Source organism: Ptychodera flava, chromosome 20 (genome assembly GCF_041260155.1).
Source record: "Ptychodera flava strain L36383 chromosome 20, AS_Pfla_20210202, whole genome shotgun sequence".
NCBI lineage: Eukaryota > Metazoa > Hemichordata > Enteropneusta > Ptychoderidae > Ptychodera > Ptychodera flava.
Genome location: NC_091947.1, coordinates 22,232,657 through 22,252,427, shown reverse-complemented (window position 1 = coordinate 22,252,427; position 19,771 = coordinate 22,232,657). Strand labels below are relative to the sequence as shown.

The 19,771-nt window shown below is 38.3% G+C and overlaps 1 protein-coding gene across 1 annotated transcript in view; it reads left to right on the top strand.

Annotated features, from left to right (window-relative positions):
• The window catches only part of LOC139120317 (polycystin-1-like protein 2), a 35,853-nt gene extending 17,113 nt beyond the window's left edge, over positions 1–18,740 (top strand). Inside the window, exons 11-29 of the mRNA XM_070684646.1 lie at positions 2,265–2,355; positions 2,959–3,308; positions 4,381–4,489; positions 5,116–5,243; positions 5,596–5,818; positions 6,291–6,382; positions 6,890–7,123; positions 7,709–7,885; positions 8,443–8,603; positions 8,964–9,265; positions 9,590–10,194; positions 10,644–10,967; positions 11,474–11,651; positions 12,255–12,485; positions 13,455–13,578; positions 14,545–14,767; positions 15,326–15,419; positions 16,181–16,711; positions 17,203–18,740. Coding sequence (XP_070540747.1) covers positions 2,265–2,355; positions 2,959–3,308; positions 4,381–4,489; positions 5,116–5,243; positions 5,596–5,818; positions 6,291–6,382; positions 6,890–7,123; positions 7,709–7,885; positions 8,443–8,603; positions 8,964–9,265; positions 9,590–10,194; positions 10,644–10,967; positions 11,474–11,651; positions 12,255–12,485; positions 13,455–13,578; positions 14,545–14,767; positions 15,326–15,419; positions 16,181–16,711; positions 17,203–17,333 — 4,308 coding nt within the window. The 3' untranslated portion in view covers positions 17,334–18,740. The remainder of the gene's footprint in view (positions 1–2,264; positions 2,356–2,958; positions 3,309–4,380; positions 4,490–5,115; positions 5,244–5,595; positions 5,819–6,290; positions 6,383–6,889; positions 7,124–7,708; positions 7,886–8,442; positions 8,604–8,963; positions 9,266–9,589; positions 10,195–10,643; positions 10,968–11,473; positions 11,652–12,254; positions 12,486–13,454; positions 13,579–14,544; positions 14,768–15,325; positions 15,420–16,180; positions 16,712–17,202) is intronic.
• Positions 18,741–19,771: the final 1,031 nt, after the last annotated feature.

Genomic DNA, 19,771 nt, shown 5'->3' with positions numbered 1-19,771 from the left:
GTGAATGTGATTTTAATTTTAAGATTGGTTTGAAGGTAGAGTATTTTTAGACTTCTGCTTTCATTTTTATGATAACTTGTCTTGTAGTGCGATCGTGTTAAGAAATTCTTTTTGCGTGTATCTGCGCTGATAACGTTTGACTTGTAGAAAAGCCGCCTCCAAGGGTAATTTGTTAACATGAATCCCTCTTCAGGCAACGCAAACTGGTAAATTTCATCAATTTCGCAAAATCATCAGAAAACATGTTTTGAAGGGTGATATACCAATTTTACTTATTTTGGACCTTAACCTAAAATTTGGAGGGGCAAGTAGGTCTGTACATAACTGCCCTTCGTCTGGCATACACGAAAATGTGCCCTCCCACTGAATTTTGATGCCCACTGCCCTCTAGTATCTATGCCCTGCCAGCTCCCCTCTTCCCACAACAATTCAAGCTCCCAACTGCCCTCTGCCCACTACTGAAATTCACCATTGCCAACTAGATGCCCACTAGGCAACCAAGATCAACATAAACCGTGCCAGCAGTAAGCAGTATACCTTGGAACATTGCTCCCCTCCAAGTTAAGCGCTTAATCTCCCCTCAAGTTCTATTGTCAACCACGGCTTTCCCCTCCCTCTACGTATTTTCCGGTACCCACAGTCAAACATTTTCTCCTCGCCCACTAAAAATAATGAAATTTCTTCCCCGCCCACAGTAAAGATCGACTTTTTCCCGCCCACTGATTAGTTTTGAAATTTGCCCGCCTGCTGAAAAACTGCGCACGAACACCTTTTTGCACGAACAGATTAGTTGGCCGCACCTGCCTTTTCCCTGGAAACCCGTTACTCGAAGGGCACGGCTGTTCATGTCTGCATCTTACCGAGTTCAAGGGTCGAGCTGTGGCAGTGGCCCTACAGTTAATGTTCAGATTATACTGTATAATATAGAATTATGTAATAGAAACACAGATAGTCTTAGGGAACCATCATTATTTACGACCTGGGGGTCGGAAGAATGTGAGGGGGTCACTCAAAAATTGAAAACTTCAAGTTGTTCGGGTTGCTCAAAATGTGGAGAGGAAGAAGGAGGAGGTTACTCAACGTTTCTTGCAAAATAAATTGAGACACCTCTCAGATTTCATCATTGCACTCATCAGTTTCTCAAGATTTTCGATACGAGGGGGCACACCCTCCTCTCGTGCTCTCCCCGTTGAGGTGTTCTAATAGTATTACTAGTAAAAGACAAATTGAAAACACCTCCCAGATTGCACCAGACTGCACTATTGCACACATCAATTTCTCAAATTTTTCACAGGATCTAGGACAAAATTGAACTGTAGTAAATTCATCCTTTATTATCACCGAAACATATTTTCATTGACTTCACTTTCATTACCGTTTGGACAACTAACCATACTGGATTCAGGCTTTTCATTAGAAGCTGGCAGCTGGAGAAATGATACAAGGTCACTGATTTTCCATTCCTGCATATTCTTTGGTCTACATCTCTGGCAAACTGAGAACTGTTTGTCACAAAATGTATTGTCATTGTTTGGTTGTTGACTATTGTGACTCAAACACTGATCATGCAAAAAATGTAATAAAAATATCAGTGTTCAATGTCAATTTTAAATACTTTTACCGAGTGTAAAATAATTTTAAAGATTGCACCATTACACACATCAATTTATCAAAATTTTTAATACGAGAGAGATGACCCCTCCTCTCATGCTCTCCCTCTTGGGGTGTTCTGACAGTTTTACTTAGTTAAGATTTCCATGCAAGATATGGACAGCCCCTATGGCGTTTTCACCCTCAGCCTGTCGCTTGTTCTCGCCCCTGTACTTTCAAATTCTGTCCAGTCAGATATCCTAGTGAAAACCTTGTCATAATACCCATCAAAATTAAGCAATATAATATGGTTTGATACTTGTTATAGCGTGAGCTTTTATATCTGTATTTTGTTGTCCCTTTGAATTTCATTTTGTTAGTTTCACCCTTTTTAACTGTCATGATGATAACCTAGCAAGGTACATCAGGATTTGAAAGGTCTTTACTATTGCTGTATCTTTGTAAATTTTACAAATACATGTATTGGTATTTAACTTTTCTAAGCAGGGGGAGGTCTGTAAGAATTTCCGAGTTAGAGAGGGGGTTACTCATATTCATTATGGTTGGAAGGGGGGGGGTGTTACTCGAAATTTTGGAGTTTCCGATGAAATTCCTTCGACCCCAGGCCGTAAATAATGACAGCTCCCTTAGTAATGACTTTGTTCTATTTACAGTTGATAGACGTCGCCGAAGGCCTGCAAAATATCACAGGCAGACTTGCTAAGCTTGATTTGAGTGTCAATGAAACTATAGCGATGGTCGGAGGTGAGTTTCGACGTCCTGCTCCAGTCTGTGACCAGAATTGATGTCATCCAGAAAATTGCGATCTGACAATTATCTTTTGTGTTCACTGTGGTGTCCCAGTGATATTTGCAAGAAATGTAGAAAACAGATACTGGCAGAGGTGCAGAGAGCGGAGACTGTACCTGAGAATTCATGCTTATACACGTAGCTCCCGGATGTAGTAAAAGTAACCAAGGTTCAGAACGATTGGATAAGTTCTTCGCCCCCTCTGTCGAGTTGAAAGACAACAGAAGAAGCGTAATAGTCTCATATTCAGTACAGGACTGTCAAAATCTAACAACGATTTCCTGAAAACCTTATTTGAAGTGACCTTGCAAAACAAGGAACTCTATCGTTGCGTTGACCAGTTCTCACGGATCACTGTACGACACTTTTCCAATTACATGGCATGCACGAGTTCAATAGTTTTGATAAAACTCTGCGTTGCAGAATGATCAATTATAATAAATAATTTGTAATTACAAGGCCGGTACATAAAAACGATTTGAAAAAGGTAGAGCCTCTTTGGTCACATCCAGAATGGCTGGTCCAAGATTTAAATCTTTATTTTTCAATTTTCGACAGAAATCACGTTTTTCGTCGACCAGATCATGTCTGTGGTGCTACACGACGCCGTGAAGAATGAATCGATGTTGCCAAACGTGACAGCCTCGTCCATGGAAGAAGAGAGACAAGTCACAAATACCCTACTAAGTACGATGGACACTCTATCAGGCATGATGTCGGATGCTCTGGAACCTGGGGACGAGGCTGTCATTCAACACCTACCAACTGTCTCGGTTTACTTTGAAGCGACGTCTGCTGACAATTTCGAAAAGACCTCAGCTGTATTCGAAAGTTCATTTGGGGTCAAGCTGCCGTCCATGGCAGATTTACTGCCCGAACAAAATCTAAATGATTCGATTTTCCTCACGGTAGGTTGGATAAAATTATTATTAAACATTTATCGTTGATTTTACTAAAAAACTATTTTGCTGTTTGCATTATTTAAACAAATTCTCAAACAAGATAATGTGATTCCGTATCTTCATTGAATGTATTGCAAAACTATCATTACCAATTCACCAACCATACCTTTGGTATGATAGCATGCAAGGCTGGTAACAATTTTGGGACTGCATTATTCAAGCGAACAATAAGAGCCCCGTGCATGTCATACTTGATAAATTCATGAAATTGGACGCATTTGAACTTGCAAAATACTACCTGAAGCACTAATTTGGATTAATTTAATCTTTCACTCTGACGACATGTCACACAACTGAACTTTATAAACTGAACTACAGTTGGATAACTGAAAATCGACGGGTGTTTTCCAAAGAGCACCGAACGACGATACACAGTGACTCTGCAAACGGATCTTGCTGTCACCTTTGAACTTAATACGTGTTATCTCGATCCACGGAGACATATATTTTGTTTTAAATACAATTTGATTTCGAGAGTTGCGGTCGACATGACCGGACGAGAGCATAAAGCCAATTTCACTTGCTCGGCTCCGCGCCGCCCCGTCAGTTGATTTTTGGCTTTCCTCTCGCTCTTGCCCATTAATGAAGGTTAACAGTCAGCGTGTCACTGTGTGCCAGAGATCGATCGGCTTACCCAAGAACATAGACAAAACATACCCAAGAACACGGAAAAAACAAACGTTAAACATGTATATACAAGAACAGCAAGGTTTGTTCACTTTCGGTGTGTGTGAATATTACACTAGGTTATATTAAAATTTGTCCACTAGAGTTGTGTCTTCATTTGTACAAGCAGCCAATATACCACCTAGATACTGCCAACTCCACTTCACTAAAACCATTGAAATTGATTAAAATAACTGGCTCCATTTTCAAGATATCAAGTAGTAGTGTATACAATTGTGTAAGCGAACAGTCACGTGGGTCCAATAGATCATGACATTCAAACTGTCTGAAATTTTTAATACACCATCTCAGTCAGATTCGCAGTTAAAAGCATTTTCTCTTGTTTCGATAGTCCTTTCGCACAAAAGGAAACTTGTTTTCGTGGGGAGAAAATTCACACACCATAGGTTCAGATATGATGACGCTCTACTTTGAAGATTCCGAAGGCGATAAGATAGGTGGTAAGTAAATCTTTAATGTCTTCAAAGAATTTGCCAATACACGTTTTTGCTCGACAGTTGGCCTAACACAAGGATCAGCATATCTGAGGGTATGTCCAAACGGAAATGTGGTCTGAGGGGTTGCAATTGTTTAAAATTCAGGTCTGCCGCTTATGCAATAATAGTGCATTCAGATGAGTTGAAAATGTGAAAAGCCCGTAAATTTTGGTGAAACGTGTGTGCAACTTATGAACCTAACAGTTATGGAAACGTAGAGCTTGCTGATGATATGAACTCACTAACGTCTTTTCAGGAGAATAGATCCAATGTTTCTTTTTCGCGTTTTCGCGTTTTTCGCGTAACCATACATGTACTTATGTACCTCAGACCCATCCGATAAGTGTGGGCTTTAAATACGAATGGCGAGAATTCCGTTTACTCGGCATTAACAGTGAAATGTGCTGAAACGTGACTTCAAAAAAAATTAGTATTTCAATTTTATCATGAAGATAGCTTTGAAATATCGTACCCACATAGTTCAAGAATTAATTTGATATAACACACCATGGATTACGAAGCGTACTTTAAATTAAATAATCATGATAACTTTATGAACTTGATCTTATTTGATCCTCTTATCTTTCAAGTGGATGGCATAACATCTTACATAAGCCTTTCGCTGAGTAACCCTCTCATTGAATTTTTGGACGAAGCGACGTTACTGCCGACAATCTATGAAGACACAGGAGAATCTAGATATTCCTGGAGTCTTGAGGTAATGACAAGATATAGTAAAGTTTCAAGATTTAATTCTTCCAAAGTTATTTCCAAAGTGAAAATAATGAGGCTGAAAATAATTTGTCAATTTGTATTTGTTTAAAAGTGGACAGTCATCGTTTACTGGTTTAAAACAAGCACGGAAGTGACCCCCAGTGCGGTTGATAATAACGATACCCTCTCATATTTATTTTGAATATTGATATTGAAACTTCAATTTTAGTGAAGTTACAGAATCAAAAACATAATAAAGAGAACGGTAACACTCCGTATATTATCGATCGTATGTCTTTTAAACAATAGCCACTAATCCATTTTTCAAATTAACACTGTTTGCTCTCCTTCCCTAGGCTGTCGACACTTTCATGGCATTTCAAATGAAGGTCAACGTTAGCGATATCAGCTTAAATAACTCTGTTCGTGTCTACATGTCTTACAACAACACCCCTACTTGGAACAGCTTTGACTTCCACGCTAACATCACTGTAACGGAGGGAGTCTTGAAAATCTTCATCCCGGATACCGAAGTCGGAGAAGCCGGAAATTACGTATTTTCTCTTTTCCTCCCAACAGGTATAACCGTTTTTCATACTCCCGCAAATAAAAATGCTTTCTATCACCCATGGCAGGCGAGAAATATTGTCGTGTGAAGTTAGATCAGACACTTAAGTATGCCCTACAAATGTCTTGATATTCAAAACGTTTGCTTTGAGGAACCTTTTCACCGTCCAACTCCTGCCATGGGAGAAGAAATGAAACTTGAACACACTTACCTGGCTTGTAAATCTATGAATATTTCACAAAATGAATGGTAACAGCCTTAGTGTGTCGAACTGCAGAGGGGTATGTTATTAAGCCTAACCTTAAGGACAGATCGTGAAACTTTACACCAAACGAAATATACCTGTTAGAGAAAGAGGTCTACAGTTTTCAGGTTATGTTTGCCATTGACCTATGCGTAAAAGTCTAATTTTAATTCTTAAACAATGTCATGGTACTTTGACCAGATTCTGTATTGACGGTTTCATTTGTTTCTTTCTGTCAGTGGATATGTTTAATTTAACCATGTCAGTAACCCAACATGGATGCAGATACTGGGATGAAGACAACGAAATCTGGAAAAGAGACGGATGCATGGTAAGTCAATAATGTTGTTGCATCATCCTCTTACGCTTAAATTAACCGTGTCGTGTTATGAATGATAACAAAACATTTGTCAGGGGAAGAGGCGTTGGTCACCATGGAATTGAAGGGGCTTCAACAACAAAGAAAGGACAGAAAGGAGGGCCCATGTGGCGTCAATGCTATTTTTCTGTTGGCATGTAAGTATTTGCTACATGTCCACTATCTTTCGTAACATCTAACGCCCCCTTGTGGTCTTGTAGTTTGAGATGCATTTTCCTTTTGTTCTATGAATGACGGTTCAAGCTCTGTTAGATAAAAGTTGCTATAGTATGTCTGTTACTGGACTTGTACATGGGTGTTAATGAGTTTCACCGGCTGGAGACGATGGCAGCATTCATTGAGGAAACATACAGCGATGTATATAGACTCAGATCACAGCAAAGTGAAATCAGTGCATTACCACTCGAGGTTTGAGAATATGATAACACTGATGACAGTCGCTTCAATTTTCCTTTTCAGGTTTCTTTGGAGTCAAACAGGGACACCACCGTGTGTTTGTGCAATCACTTGACGTCATTTGGAGCAGCCTTTTACGTTGTTCCACCCAATCCAATCGATTTTGACACTGTGTTTGACAAGTTCGCTCACCTGGACAGCAACCCTTCCGTATTTTCCACAGTCATCGTGATATTTGCATTGTATTTGCTGATCGTTATCTGGGCTAGACGCAAAGACAGAAGAGAAAAGGTTGTGGTGAGTCATGCAACAATAGTTGTTTACACACTTTTTTGTGAATGTTGTTTTTGTTTTTTTAATCTAAAAGACGTTTTAAAAACAAGTCTTGAAACTTCATACCATTCGTCTTACGATGGCGTCATACTTCTGGCTTGTGAACATTTGTTGAACTTTATTTTGTTTTTCTAAATTCTTCACTTACGGTTTGCTCAACAGTGTATCGTAGCATATTATTTTCGAGGTCTATCTACATAGCTTCCAGGGTTGCATTACAATAGGAATGCTGTTGTCGGTGTTGGTGTCATGACAATAGGACAGATAATTTCATGCTCAGTACACAGCGTTTTAGGTGTACAGTTAATCGCTTACTTCATTATATTGTACTTGACTTTGATACTTTAAAAAACTGAGATAGCGAATTCCAATTCTATTAGCATGATTACCGAAATGGCAGATTACACAATTTGTAATGAAACACTGAGTCAGAATCTCGGATCAATAGATAGCGATTTATCTTTCGGCATGTACCTTTAACACATTTTAGCCGTTATTTGCCAGCGGTATTTCATCACATCCAAACCTGTTAACTTTTTTTGCATCCAGTTTAACGGTTTACCATTACCAAGCAACGGCCCGAATGATAGATATGCATACGAAGTCAGCATTATGACGGGGCGGGAAAGAGGGTCGGGAACGACATCCAGTGTGTACATAAAGTTGTACGGTACCGCCAGCAGAACCAGGGCAACTCGAATACACAGTACTTGTAGCGACTGTCAGGTAGGTGAAGAAGTGATATTTTATTTTAAACATTAATATACATTGAATCCCAGGTCAGTGATGCAATCAAAACAAAAGGCATTGCAGTATGTTTTGAAAACATTTCAACTAAATCCAGTGTATATTTCTGTAGCTCTTGTGTGAAGCTATGTTAACACCATGCAAAATCATCCTGAAAATGTCGTTACCTTGCTGTAACCAAAGCTACGTGAGCTCGAGGTACAACTCGATATTTTGAAAGCAATAGTCTTGAGTAAGTGGCATCAATACCTTTTACACAGAAGTAAGACTTAACGACATAAAGGGTTGAACTTCTCGCTATAATTTTCCTTATAGCTAGTTAGAACTATTCCAATAAATGTGAAAAATTACAACATTAAAATCAATTAATGTGCATATTTTCTCCGATTCTGATCTGTCTCAATCATTCACTGTTAGGGCGCTACGACTTATGCAAAATGAAAATCCCTCCCCGAACCTCCTTGAAAGTTGATTCTACCAATAATACAATGGTTAGGTTATCATGGATTTCCTCTTATTGCCCCAATACATTTCAGTTGTTTCAACGGGGAAGCAAGCACACGTTCTTACTCACTTCACTGTCGTTTCTTGGAGACATCAAGTACCTCCATGTGCGACACGACAACTCCGGACAAGGCAAAAAGGCTTCCTGGTTTCTGTCGGAGATAATTATCAAGGACTTGAAGACGCAGAAAAGGTATGGATGAATTGCACAGGGGAAAATGCATTAGCATTGAGTATTATCCCAGTTTTTCCTTTTTAAACGTTGTGTGTTATAATGGTAATATTATGCTTCTATCGAACAATTAAAGACAAGAATTTTCTCACTATATTAATTACTGTTTGTTTGATTTATTGTCATCGTCGTCGTATTTCCTAGTTCAAGTTCAAGTACCGGATTTCTTGTGTCAACGTTACTTTTCGGATAGCTGTCTTCCATTACAACCTTAAAACTATATATATGTAGACTTTTGCGACGGAGAACGAAACATTTTAACAGAAAGTCAGAACAAGGCAAAAGGAAGTGACGTACATGACTCATTTTTCTCCTCTATAGATACGATTTCCCGTGTTTCCAGTGGCTTTCAAGAGACCACGGTGACGGTAAAACTCAACGTGTGCTGACACCATGGGATGGCCAGGGGCCGAAGCCAGGCGAGACCTTGATCGGGAAGGCCAAGGGCGACTTGACCGATGAACACCTATGGGTGTCAGTCATCGCAAAGCCTTATGGGACACATTTTACCCGAGTACAGCGTGTATCTTGTTGTCTGATGTTGTTACTGACATCGATGGTCGTAAGCTGTATGTGGTACAGGTCTGACTATGACGACACCAAAATAAAGACCATACGACTCGGTATAAACTCTCATCCAAAGTTATAGAATTTTAGGTGCTTTAAATCTAGCGCCGGTTTTCATTTCATTGGTACTCGCTTTACTCAAACAATTTTAACTTTGTTTGAATCTTTCCGCCACAAATTGGAAAGGTTTTCAGCAATAATCTCGTGAATTTCCCGCCTTTGTAGAACTCCATTTCATGTATATTCTTCAAAGGATCCATAGTGTTGATCTGTTCGACTGTCTTTCCGTCTGTCTGTCTGTCTGTCTGTCCATATAAATATGTACACATATTCGCTCCATTTACTTCTAAATTCAGTAATATTTGGATGTTTTCCCACAGGTCCATTAACTTTCACCTGGCATCAGATATTTGTCGGCATTATGAGTGGCTTACTCGTTGCACCTATCAACTTCTTCGTTGTGGAACTTTTTAGAAGATCAAAAAAGCGGCGGAATTCGGGTCGGAGAAGTAACGACACTATGTGTCAGAAACTGCGGCACCTTTTTAAGAAATCGCCCGATAAAGAACATCAAAGTTACCAACGCGAAGGCATCTACATCAGTTCAACCGTGTCGTCGGAGTACAGCGTGCTTGAAACTGCGACGGACACGTATTACCGCTCCTCACAACGTGAGAGACACGTCATCGAAGTCGGCAGGGTTCGGGAAGACCGATTCGTAAATACACAAGCGAAACACCAAACCATGGTTGCCAAGGAGAAGAAGGAGAAGACGCCGAGGAAAACGAGTGTGTTCGACAAGGAGTTGACCTTACCCTATCCTTTTATTTACGTTGCTTGGTTCCTCGTGTTTTCTGTGTCGATAGTGTCAGCGTTCTTCACCATCTTGTACAGTATGCAATGGGGAAACTACAAGTCCATTGCATTCTTGAAGTCGCTTTCAGTGTCCTTGGTAGAGGATATACTAATTTTACAGCCGGTTAAGGTATTTACTTTTGTAGTTTCTAATGATATCAGCAAGATATGTAGTCCTATAGAGACAAACATATTATTAATAAAAGAAATACGATCCTAAATCACAATATTAATTGAATAGTTGTTGGTTTCAAATTTGTGTAATTATTATAACTCTAATATTGCAGATTTCGGCAAACGCTTTAATATTCTGATAAATCATGTTTCCTTCCTTTTGGAAAAAAATAATACAGGTGTCTAATAAGAAACTAAAACTAACAATTCACAGAATCATGTCGCTCTCTCCCCATCCAGTGCACTTAATGTCGGCTTATGATATTCCGATGAAAATAACGTTCATTCGTTCACAATATGTCAGAGGAATATGACACAGTAGTGTTCTAAATTTGAATCTGAATCTGAATCTAAATAGTTGCAACTGTGCTCTGAATTGAAAACTACTTTTGGCACTCCCCCCAGGTTATTGGATTTGCAGTAATTTTAGTACTTGTCTCCTTGATAAGACGAAGAAAATCGAGAGACCATGAAGAAATGGACAATGTAAAAGCTATGCCCCCGGCTGGCGTGTACTCTAGCGACGACGTAACAACAAGAAGTCTTGAAAACGATGGAGAAGAAATTGAGAAGACAGCAGTAATTGGAGGCGCTGTGAGAGAAATAGTTCTCTATTTTGTGTTTGTGTCCTGCCTGCTCATCATTGCCTACAATGACAGGGACATTAATTCTTACAACATGAGGACGTCCCTTGAAAACTTATATTTCAACAATCGCATTTTCAAAAGGGTAAGTGTTTTGCATTCTTATGATATTATCCCAAAAAAGTAAGGTTACATAGGTAAATTTAAAGGGACATAAGCAGTAACATGTGGCAAGTTTTTCAGTATTCTGTTTCTGTATATCAACTACCGTGTCCGAGACCTTAATTCGTTTGTCATGCTGAAATTTTGAGTACTTTTTTCGTCGACACAGCTTGTGTGTGTGTAGTGATCATTGTTTAATGTTTACAAATAAATTCTAGTCCTGACTTGAATACAATTTTCAACAATAACAATGTGGATTATACTCATATAGGCTGTCTTGATATGCTAAATACTTGGCATTAAATTACAGTTTAAGGATTCGATGCAGAAAGTGTAGGGAAACCACGAAACATAAGTCCTGAAAACATAGCCTAAAGATACAGCTTATGGAGCTTTAAAACAACGTTTCGATCGGCACTGATGAAAGAAAACTTCTTTTCCTTAAAATCCATATTTATCAATGGGCTACTACTCATTTTAATTATTTAGATTACCGGAGAGACGACTATATTTTGGGAATGGATTTTTGACATTCTCTTGCCATCAATATACCCTGCGTATCTCTACAACGGAATGCCACTACCAAACGAGCTGTCTGCTCTAACGGCTGACTTGACTTCGTTTAGGGTTTCGCCACCTCGCCTTCTTCAGTACAGAGTGCGTCCGGGTAAGTTTCATTATTTGTAAATTCTATAGTTGTTCGTTTCCCAAGTTTTTTTATAGACGCTAGTTTCATGTAACAAACCACCACAATGACAAGGCATGTATGTTTGCTAGTTTGCTTCATTTATTTCATATTGTTTTTGTCACTCGCGCTGTGCTAGACCAACCGCAGACTGTAAATCATAAACGCAATCCACAATGCAATCTTTAGGGACGTAATGATCTTAAATTCTATGAAATGAAACAAACTGCATCTAGGACGCTGACCACGTTCCTCCTTATTGCCGGAGAAATCAGTGTAGAAACATGGCATTTTAATATAATCATCATTGAAGGCTAGTAATGTTCAAGTTATGGTCATTTTTCATCCTTTTAAAGCTCATTTTCGTATTACCCGTCACCGTCACACTGGAGGTTGCTTTCCACGAGTCCTAGCGTTTCCATCAGTTACATGTAACTCAGGAAGTTATCTTTTCGGGCAATGTTTGAACTCAACAATAGGTTCGGCGCTAGATAATCCGATGATTAGCTTTATCATTTATCAAAACTGCTATTCGAGAAAACTTCATGATGACGTACAGAGAGATGCATTCATTCTCACCAACAGATCTCTGCAAATCACCTCCCATTTTCAACGGCTCCGTGGCCTGTAGCGTGGAATACTCAGAGAGCTCGGCTGATCGTGGGGTGTATGACGTTGGATGGCTGGGAGTCAATACAACTGAACAGATTCCCGAGCTGTCGCCATGGACATATGCAGGTGATATTCCTTCAATGCTAACGGGATACGATACGATATTTTCGCAGTATGGCGATGGAGGTTATACCGTACACCTGGGTAAGTGCGAAAATAAGATTAAATTCATATCTTTCCAGAAGTACCCGTATTTCTTCATAATGCAATCAAATCAATGGATTCGAAAGAAACAGAAACTTTTCTCAATTTTTACAAAAGGCTATAGATGACTGGTTTGTTATCTTTTAATGTTGACACGATACCTTTTCATAAATCATGATGCTCGTTCACTTTTTTAATCAAAATATAATCTTCAAATGAATCCTTTGGAATTAGTCAAGTTATTTATTTTCAGTCAGTCAAGGTATTTACAAGATATATGTATTCTGTATACTGTAGATATCATGTATTCGAACTTCTTGATCGCCTGCCTATGATGCTTGCAGGATATTTTGCCAAGGCTTTAGATCACAGACAATGTTTTAAAAAGCGTTATTTATTGTTTTGTTTTAATAGTTGAAATATTGAGTGACCAATTTTTTAATTAAAGTCTGAATAAGAAAATTATACCCGCTGAACCCTTGCAACTGGCAGGGCAATACATGATTAACACCCCGATGTTCAATTATTCAGGATCAGCCAAAAAGCCTACTTAAGAAATTTGCAACCAAAATTGTTTACAGTGTTTTAAGAGTAAATATAGAATTTCATAGAATTTTCGACATAATTGGTTTGATAGGGAAGAGAAACGCGTTTTGCAACTGTCCTCCCATTACGGTTTGAAAAGCTTCCCCTCCTACCCTAAATGTTACCCTCTTCCGTTCCCGCTTTCAAAACTCCCAAGAGCTCATCTCCCAACCACATGAAATCTTAAGTGCTCTACAACAAAATGCCCATCAACCCAAAGAGCACCACATGATTTTGTCCATCCAACTTAAAGTGTTTAAAATAAAATTTCCCCGCCTCTGACTTTAAAGAAGAGCCCTCTTCCCCACCCTCTGATAGAACAAAATAAATGCCCTCCTACCATCAAACCCATTGCGAATACAATACATTGATTTTCTATGACAGGTGAAGATTTTGGCGATGCTGTTAGTACAATGCAATCTCTCTGGAGGCACCTGTGGTTGGATCGGTCCACCAGGGCAGTCGTCATCGATTGGCTTGTTTACTGTGCCAATCTGAATCTCTATGGGTACGTACCGTGCTTTTCCTTCTGGTTCTTGTCGATCTTTTCCAGATAAGGTAGACTGTACCTCGGAGACAGTTCCTCAATTTCCGACATTCAGTGAACGTTTGCACACTTTTCTAGTCTAATGCTTGCGTGTACTCATTTTGCACATATTGAGTCAGTGATGTTTTCACTTAAGCCTCTGTTTTGTTTCCACATAAGTCGAAAATTGAATTTTCCCAGTGGAGAACTGAATGGCTTACCATATGTTGCAAAAGTATCAAGCGTTTGTGTAAGAAACGATTATTCTTTCAAATATAATTTTAAAAAATGCATACGAATAGCAAACAGGAAAAGGTAGTATTTGGTCCAAAATTGTATGTTGCATATTGTGAATCTATTAAAAAGAGATTAAAAAACCCTGAAAAACATAACCTAAAAGACAGACTAATACACAAACTAAACATAAACCGCAGTGTTCGAACATATATTGATCTGGTTTGACTTTGAGGGGAAAAAAAGAGAGAATCAAATTGAAAAGTCAAACTTATTGATGGTGCAAGACAAGAGCTAATCTTATCTTTACGAAAGACCACAATTATAGAATAAAAATAACGAAAACCACACAATGTGCAAAACAATTGACTGCTGTTTGTAGATTGTCTTTGATAAGTGATTTTTTAAAGCTTCAATAAGAAATTTATGATAACGAGAACAAGTTTCGTTAGTTTTAGGATAGTTTTTATTTTTATTTTTCCATATTAATGATATAACTCGATGCCAATAGGAATAACACCGAATGTACCTCTGTCCAGTCAAATATAAAGCCAAGTTCCAATATTTAGTACAACCCAATCAACACACCGGGATTTTAGTTTGCAGATTCTAAGGATCATTACTCTAGGCCACAAACTGAAAAGAATATACAGGAAACTAACATTTTTTACACGTATGTCAGTAACTTTTCACTTTGAATGTCTTTTATTTTAGGCTTATTGTCGTGCCGTTTGAATTTCCAACCACGAGTGGAATTTGGGTGAAGCCTAGGGTAGAAATATTTCGTTTTGATGATTATGTTGGAAGCTACTGGATATTCCTCGCCACTTTACAACTTGTTTTCCTCGGTTTCCTGGTCTATTATATTATTAAAAAGGTCAAGATGATTTATCGAGAAAGATTGAAACATTTCTCTTTATTTTGGAACTGGATGGAGGTAAGTCGTCCATTTCCATTTTTGAGCCTTTAAATAGTTAAACTTTAAGTAACAACATTGTATAATTGTGTATATGTACTATGTATACATATGTCAAATTTCAATCCAACCCACCACCACAAATAGTTTGACTTAACATGATACTTACATGTTAGCGCTTGATGCACATTTCAGACGATAAAATCTACCTATTTGACGACACACACACATAGATAGATAGATAGATAGATAGATAGATAGATAGATAGATAGATAGATAGATAGATAGATAGATAGATAGATACATACATACATACATACATACATACATACATACATACATACATACATACATACATACATACATCATTCAGTCCTCTTCGTCCCGGGTGGGACATAAGGCGATACATAAGGCAATACATACGGCGATACATACATACATACATACATACATACATACATACATACATACATACATACATACATACATACATACATACATACATACATACCATACATACGTATGAAGAATATGCTAATATTTTTCATATATCTGTTTTTGCTTATTCTATATCGCAGACGATCAAAATTTCCCTCTGCTTGTCTGGTGCTGGATTTTACACGTATCGATTTTTCAAGATGAGAAGTGTCAGTGACGAGGTGACCAAGTTAGGTATGAAATTCCGTGTCTTGCTGTGTGAAGTGGTTCGTAAATGAGGTAAAAATGAAGAGTTGCAAATGTCGCCAGCTTTCACACTTAAATAGATTAGTTTGAGTAAATTGATTTATTGTTTATTGTTAAAACCAATCAATCGCGCGCTAAGACGTAAACATGGCGAACCAAAGGATAATTTACACACGATACACGAAAAGGCGTTTGAGCATTTCTTGTACAGTGAGGGATAAAGAGGGTAGGATACAATGCTTAGACACAATTTTACGAAAGTTATTGACTCGTGCAAATCTCTCTCTCTCTTCCCTCTCTCTCTCTCTCTCTCTCTCTCTCTCTCTCTCTCTCTCTCTCTCTGAGGTCTTTGACATATCATGGTCGATTATACATTGACAAAGCATCGAGTTACTCTAACATAAGCAAGGGATGGAATCTTTGTATATATCAGAACAGGTATACATTATCGATGCTGATAAATCTGTTGTTAAACAAACGCGCTGTGTTTGTTTCAAAATGTGGCCAACAAAAGAATTTTTTTTTCAAATTTCGACGCCACCGAAAGACACAACTTAATGGTACGTCCCAACCATGCAAATGAGAGTGTAGAGCGTCCTAAGGATATGTTCTGTCTGTCTGTCTGTCTGTCTGTCTGTCTGTCTGTCTGAAGACTGATATTATTACAAGACTCGATGCTGTGCCTTTGAGTGCATGTAACCTTCATTAGTTTGATACAGTTGGCTGTTGCCTTTTCTATTGACTTTCAGGTTCTGTAAACATGGTCCAGTTATCTCATCTTCTTGACATCAACCAATCATATCGGAGGGTAGTCGGCTTAGCAGTATTCATAGCTATGATACAGTTCCTTGACTTGTTCAAATTCCATCATAGGATGTCGATGCTCACCGCCACCATTCTCCGCAGCGCTGCTAATCTCGTCCACTTTGCGATCTTCTTCGCCATTACCCTGTTTGCACACGCAGCTTTGATCTACGCTAGCATTGGTCTGACGTCACTTATCTGCTCCGACATTTTGGAACTCCTTTACAAATTACTGAAGCTGTGGCTCGATAACAAGAACTATGCGGATTTTGTGCTTACTGACCACCCGGTGCTGGGGGCGCTGTTCTTCTTCTCCTTCTTCATCAGCATGTACACTTTGGCCATCAATGTTTTCGTGTCTGTCATAATAACTTCATTCACTGAAGCAGAGGAAAGTATGCCCGAAAAGACGAGTGAATATGCCCTTTTACAGTTAACATGGTCTTATGTTAAACGTCTTTTAGGATTCGGTTCAGGTAAGTCAGGTTACCACGACAACAACCTTCATTAAGTGATGTCTTCACTGCAAGTTTGTTGCAAGTATGTATGCATGCAAGTATGTATGTATGTATGTATGTATGTATGTATGTATGTATGTATGTATGTATGTATGTATGTATGTGTGTGTGTGTGTGTGTGTGTGTGTGTGTGTGTGTGTGGTGTGTATGTATGTATGTATGTATGTATGTATGTATGTATGTATTCGTCGATTTCTCATCAGGCTCATCATACTGTATCAGGGTACGTTATAATTTATATTGTTTTGTAATGTCCATATGTACGAGTTATATTTTTGAAATATTTCATGTCTTTGGAGAAATAATTTGATTTGTTGTTAACATGAAATAGTATTGTTTTGTGAAGGTGTCTCCGTAATTCCGGTCACGATTGATTTGTTGCCGTCGTTATTGTGCTAGATCATTCCGTCATCTGATAAATGGTGTGTTGATGGTTTGTCAATTTGCAGATACCGAAGACGTAGCCACCGACAGAAGAGGGAAAGATCAAAACGTCGACAGTGACATGGTGTACTGTGATCTTCTTGAAGATATTGATATTAAGTTAGATCGAATACTAGAATTGGCCAAAAGTTTATAGATCTTAAAGAAATCAACGAATCCAAAATTTCCGCCGATGCCGTTCAACTTCAATGTTCATTATTGACTCTTATCAATGGCCGCATTATATATATATATATATATATATATATATATATATATATATATATATATATATATATCAGCCTACAGTGCACATTTTGTTGCTACCTGTTCGCTTCGAATGTTGACTATGTCATTATTTTCAAGTCGATGTTTTAAATTGTTTTGCGGCTAAGCTACACTTTGCTTAGATATATGTTAATGAATCTATATATGTTAGCAAACATCCTACAAATGGAAATGAAAGCGATTTTCTAATGTAATAATTTATTATATATTTTGGTTTCTGAGGATGTGATTAAAACATAATAAACGAATTTGGTCACGTGTGTGAACAAGATTGTGATCGATTTTAACTTGATTTAACTTGAACGCATTGTACGTTCACGAGTACTTTTTAACATTGTACAGCATTTACAGCGTAACTGCTCAGGGAGTGTTTTTGCGTTGATGGTTTGTGTTGATGGTAATTATTAAAAATTGGCAACAGTATTACAAACGATCTGACACGAACATTTACTGTAGAATGCGTCTCGGGGAAGATACATGTATTCAAACTCTCAAACTTTTACAATTCTTTTCTGATCTACCATTTGTGGGTGTTCATTTTAAAGCCCTTATAGTGTAAGAAAAAAAATTCACTGTGCGAGTTTTCGAAATTTTATTTTTCTCTATAGAGTTAACACAGGGATGGCGGTCATTTTTTATTTCAAGTATCGGTATGAATCTTGGGTCAAATTTGCACGTTGACGCCCGATTTTTATTGTTAATTTTGAAAGAGAGTAGTTGGAAGGTTCACCGAGGGAAAGTTTCAGCAAAAGTTTGTGTTTCACTTACGAGGCGCATACTATCCTATATAAGGTAGCGACTCACTTTCCTTTGCACTTTATTTTCGATCCATATTTTCACATAAAACATGAGGAAAGATGTCACACACCCAACAATTTAATTTCTCATGGAGCTTGCTTATTCTACTATTAGACGAGCTTGAGTGTTAAACCCATTTAAAGAACCTGTAATATTGGTTATCTTTGAAGGCAAAATTGAAAATACATCATGTTTGTATAAAGTTTCTTCGTTTAACATTTCGAGATTGCGTTCGATAATTAAACGCCATTACATTCCAAACGTAAGTTTTGCGGTTTCGAGATTGCGTTCGGTAATTAAACGCCATTCCAAACGTAATTTTCTTTCAACTTAATTTAACTTACATCAATAATAATGCACCTCTCCTGCCACTATGTCGATTGGTCGAATAGTGCTTGTTTTTGAACGCTTTAGTGGACAAGAATATGAAGCTACAGTCGTGGAAGAAAAGCATCGAAAGCGACAGTTCCTGGGGCTTTGAAGAATGTTTTGTATGTATAGTACAAGTGTTACTGATGGTTTGTAAATTCAGTCAAAACCAAAACTTATACATGACTATAAAGCAAATACAAGACACTATAACGACATATTCAAATTGCTTCAGCCAGCACGGTTTCTTTGCGGTGTTACAGACCAAAATCTTCCTTTGCCTTAAATATTAACTTGTAATCCCATGGTACGAATGAAGGTTATTGAACGTTAATAATTTTCCTTCATCTTGGGAAAAACTTCGTAGTCAGGGACATTGAGTGTGTTTGTGTCACTGATAATTAATTTCCGAGGTTGGAAACAGTGAATTTGCATCATTGACACCTAATTGCTACTTCAAGACGCTGGGAAAAGTACACAAGGAAAGGTATAGACATTAGCACGCCTAAGCTGTACCAAGGGCGTGTAACTTAAACGTCGATGAAACGGCGAGATTGGCCGGTACTTGCACATACTGAACAAGTACAAGAGAGGAAGTGTGTCGATGAAGTGTATGCAAATCTACTCTGCAGTAATTACTGATAAAGGAAAGCTAATGGGATGAACCGTGATAATTTTGCCCGCATAAGTGGAAGATGACAGTAAACTGTGCGAAAAATTACTAGCAATAAATACCGATGATTCTCACTGTCATCATGCCGGGATTTCATTTAGTGCGTTGAACTGCGGTCTCTGCATTTGTGGATGAACCGTAGTTCAACACGTCGTCATAACTAAAATTGGTGCAAATTAATATCTCAAACTCTCCATGTATTAGCATACTTAGACGAGACAAACCGTGCAATCTTTCCGGTCTGGTATTAGCGAACTTGCTGAATGCACGGACGAAACAAAACGAAAGGAACGATACACCCCTATGATTGGCTAGACGCTGCAATGTTCGTTCTTTTCGTATGCAATCCTTTGTTCTGATTGGCTGAACGAAAACGACGACAGAGTTTTCGTTCCTTTCGTTCACATTCTTTTTCTTGATTGGCTGAACGAAAGTGACGATTTGCATATTCATTTTATCTGCATGAA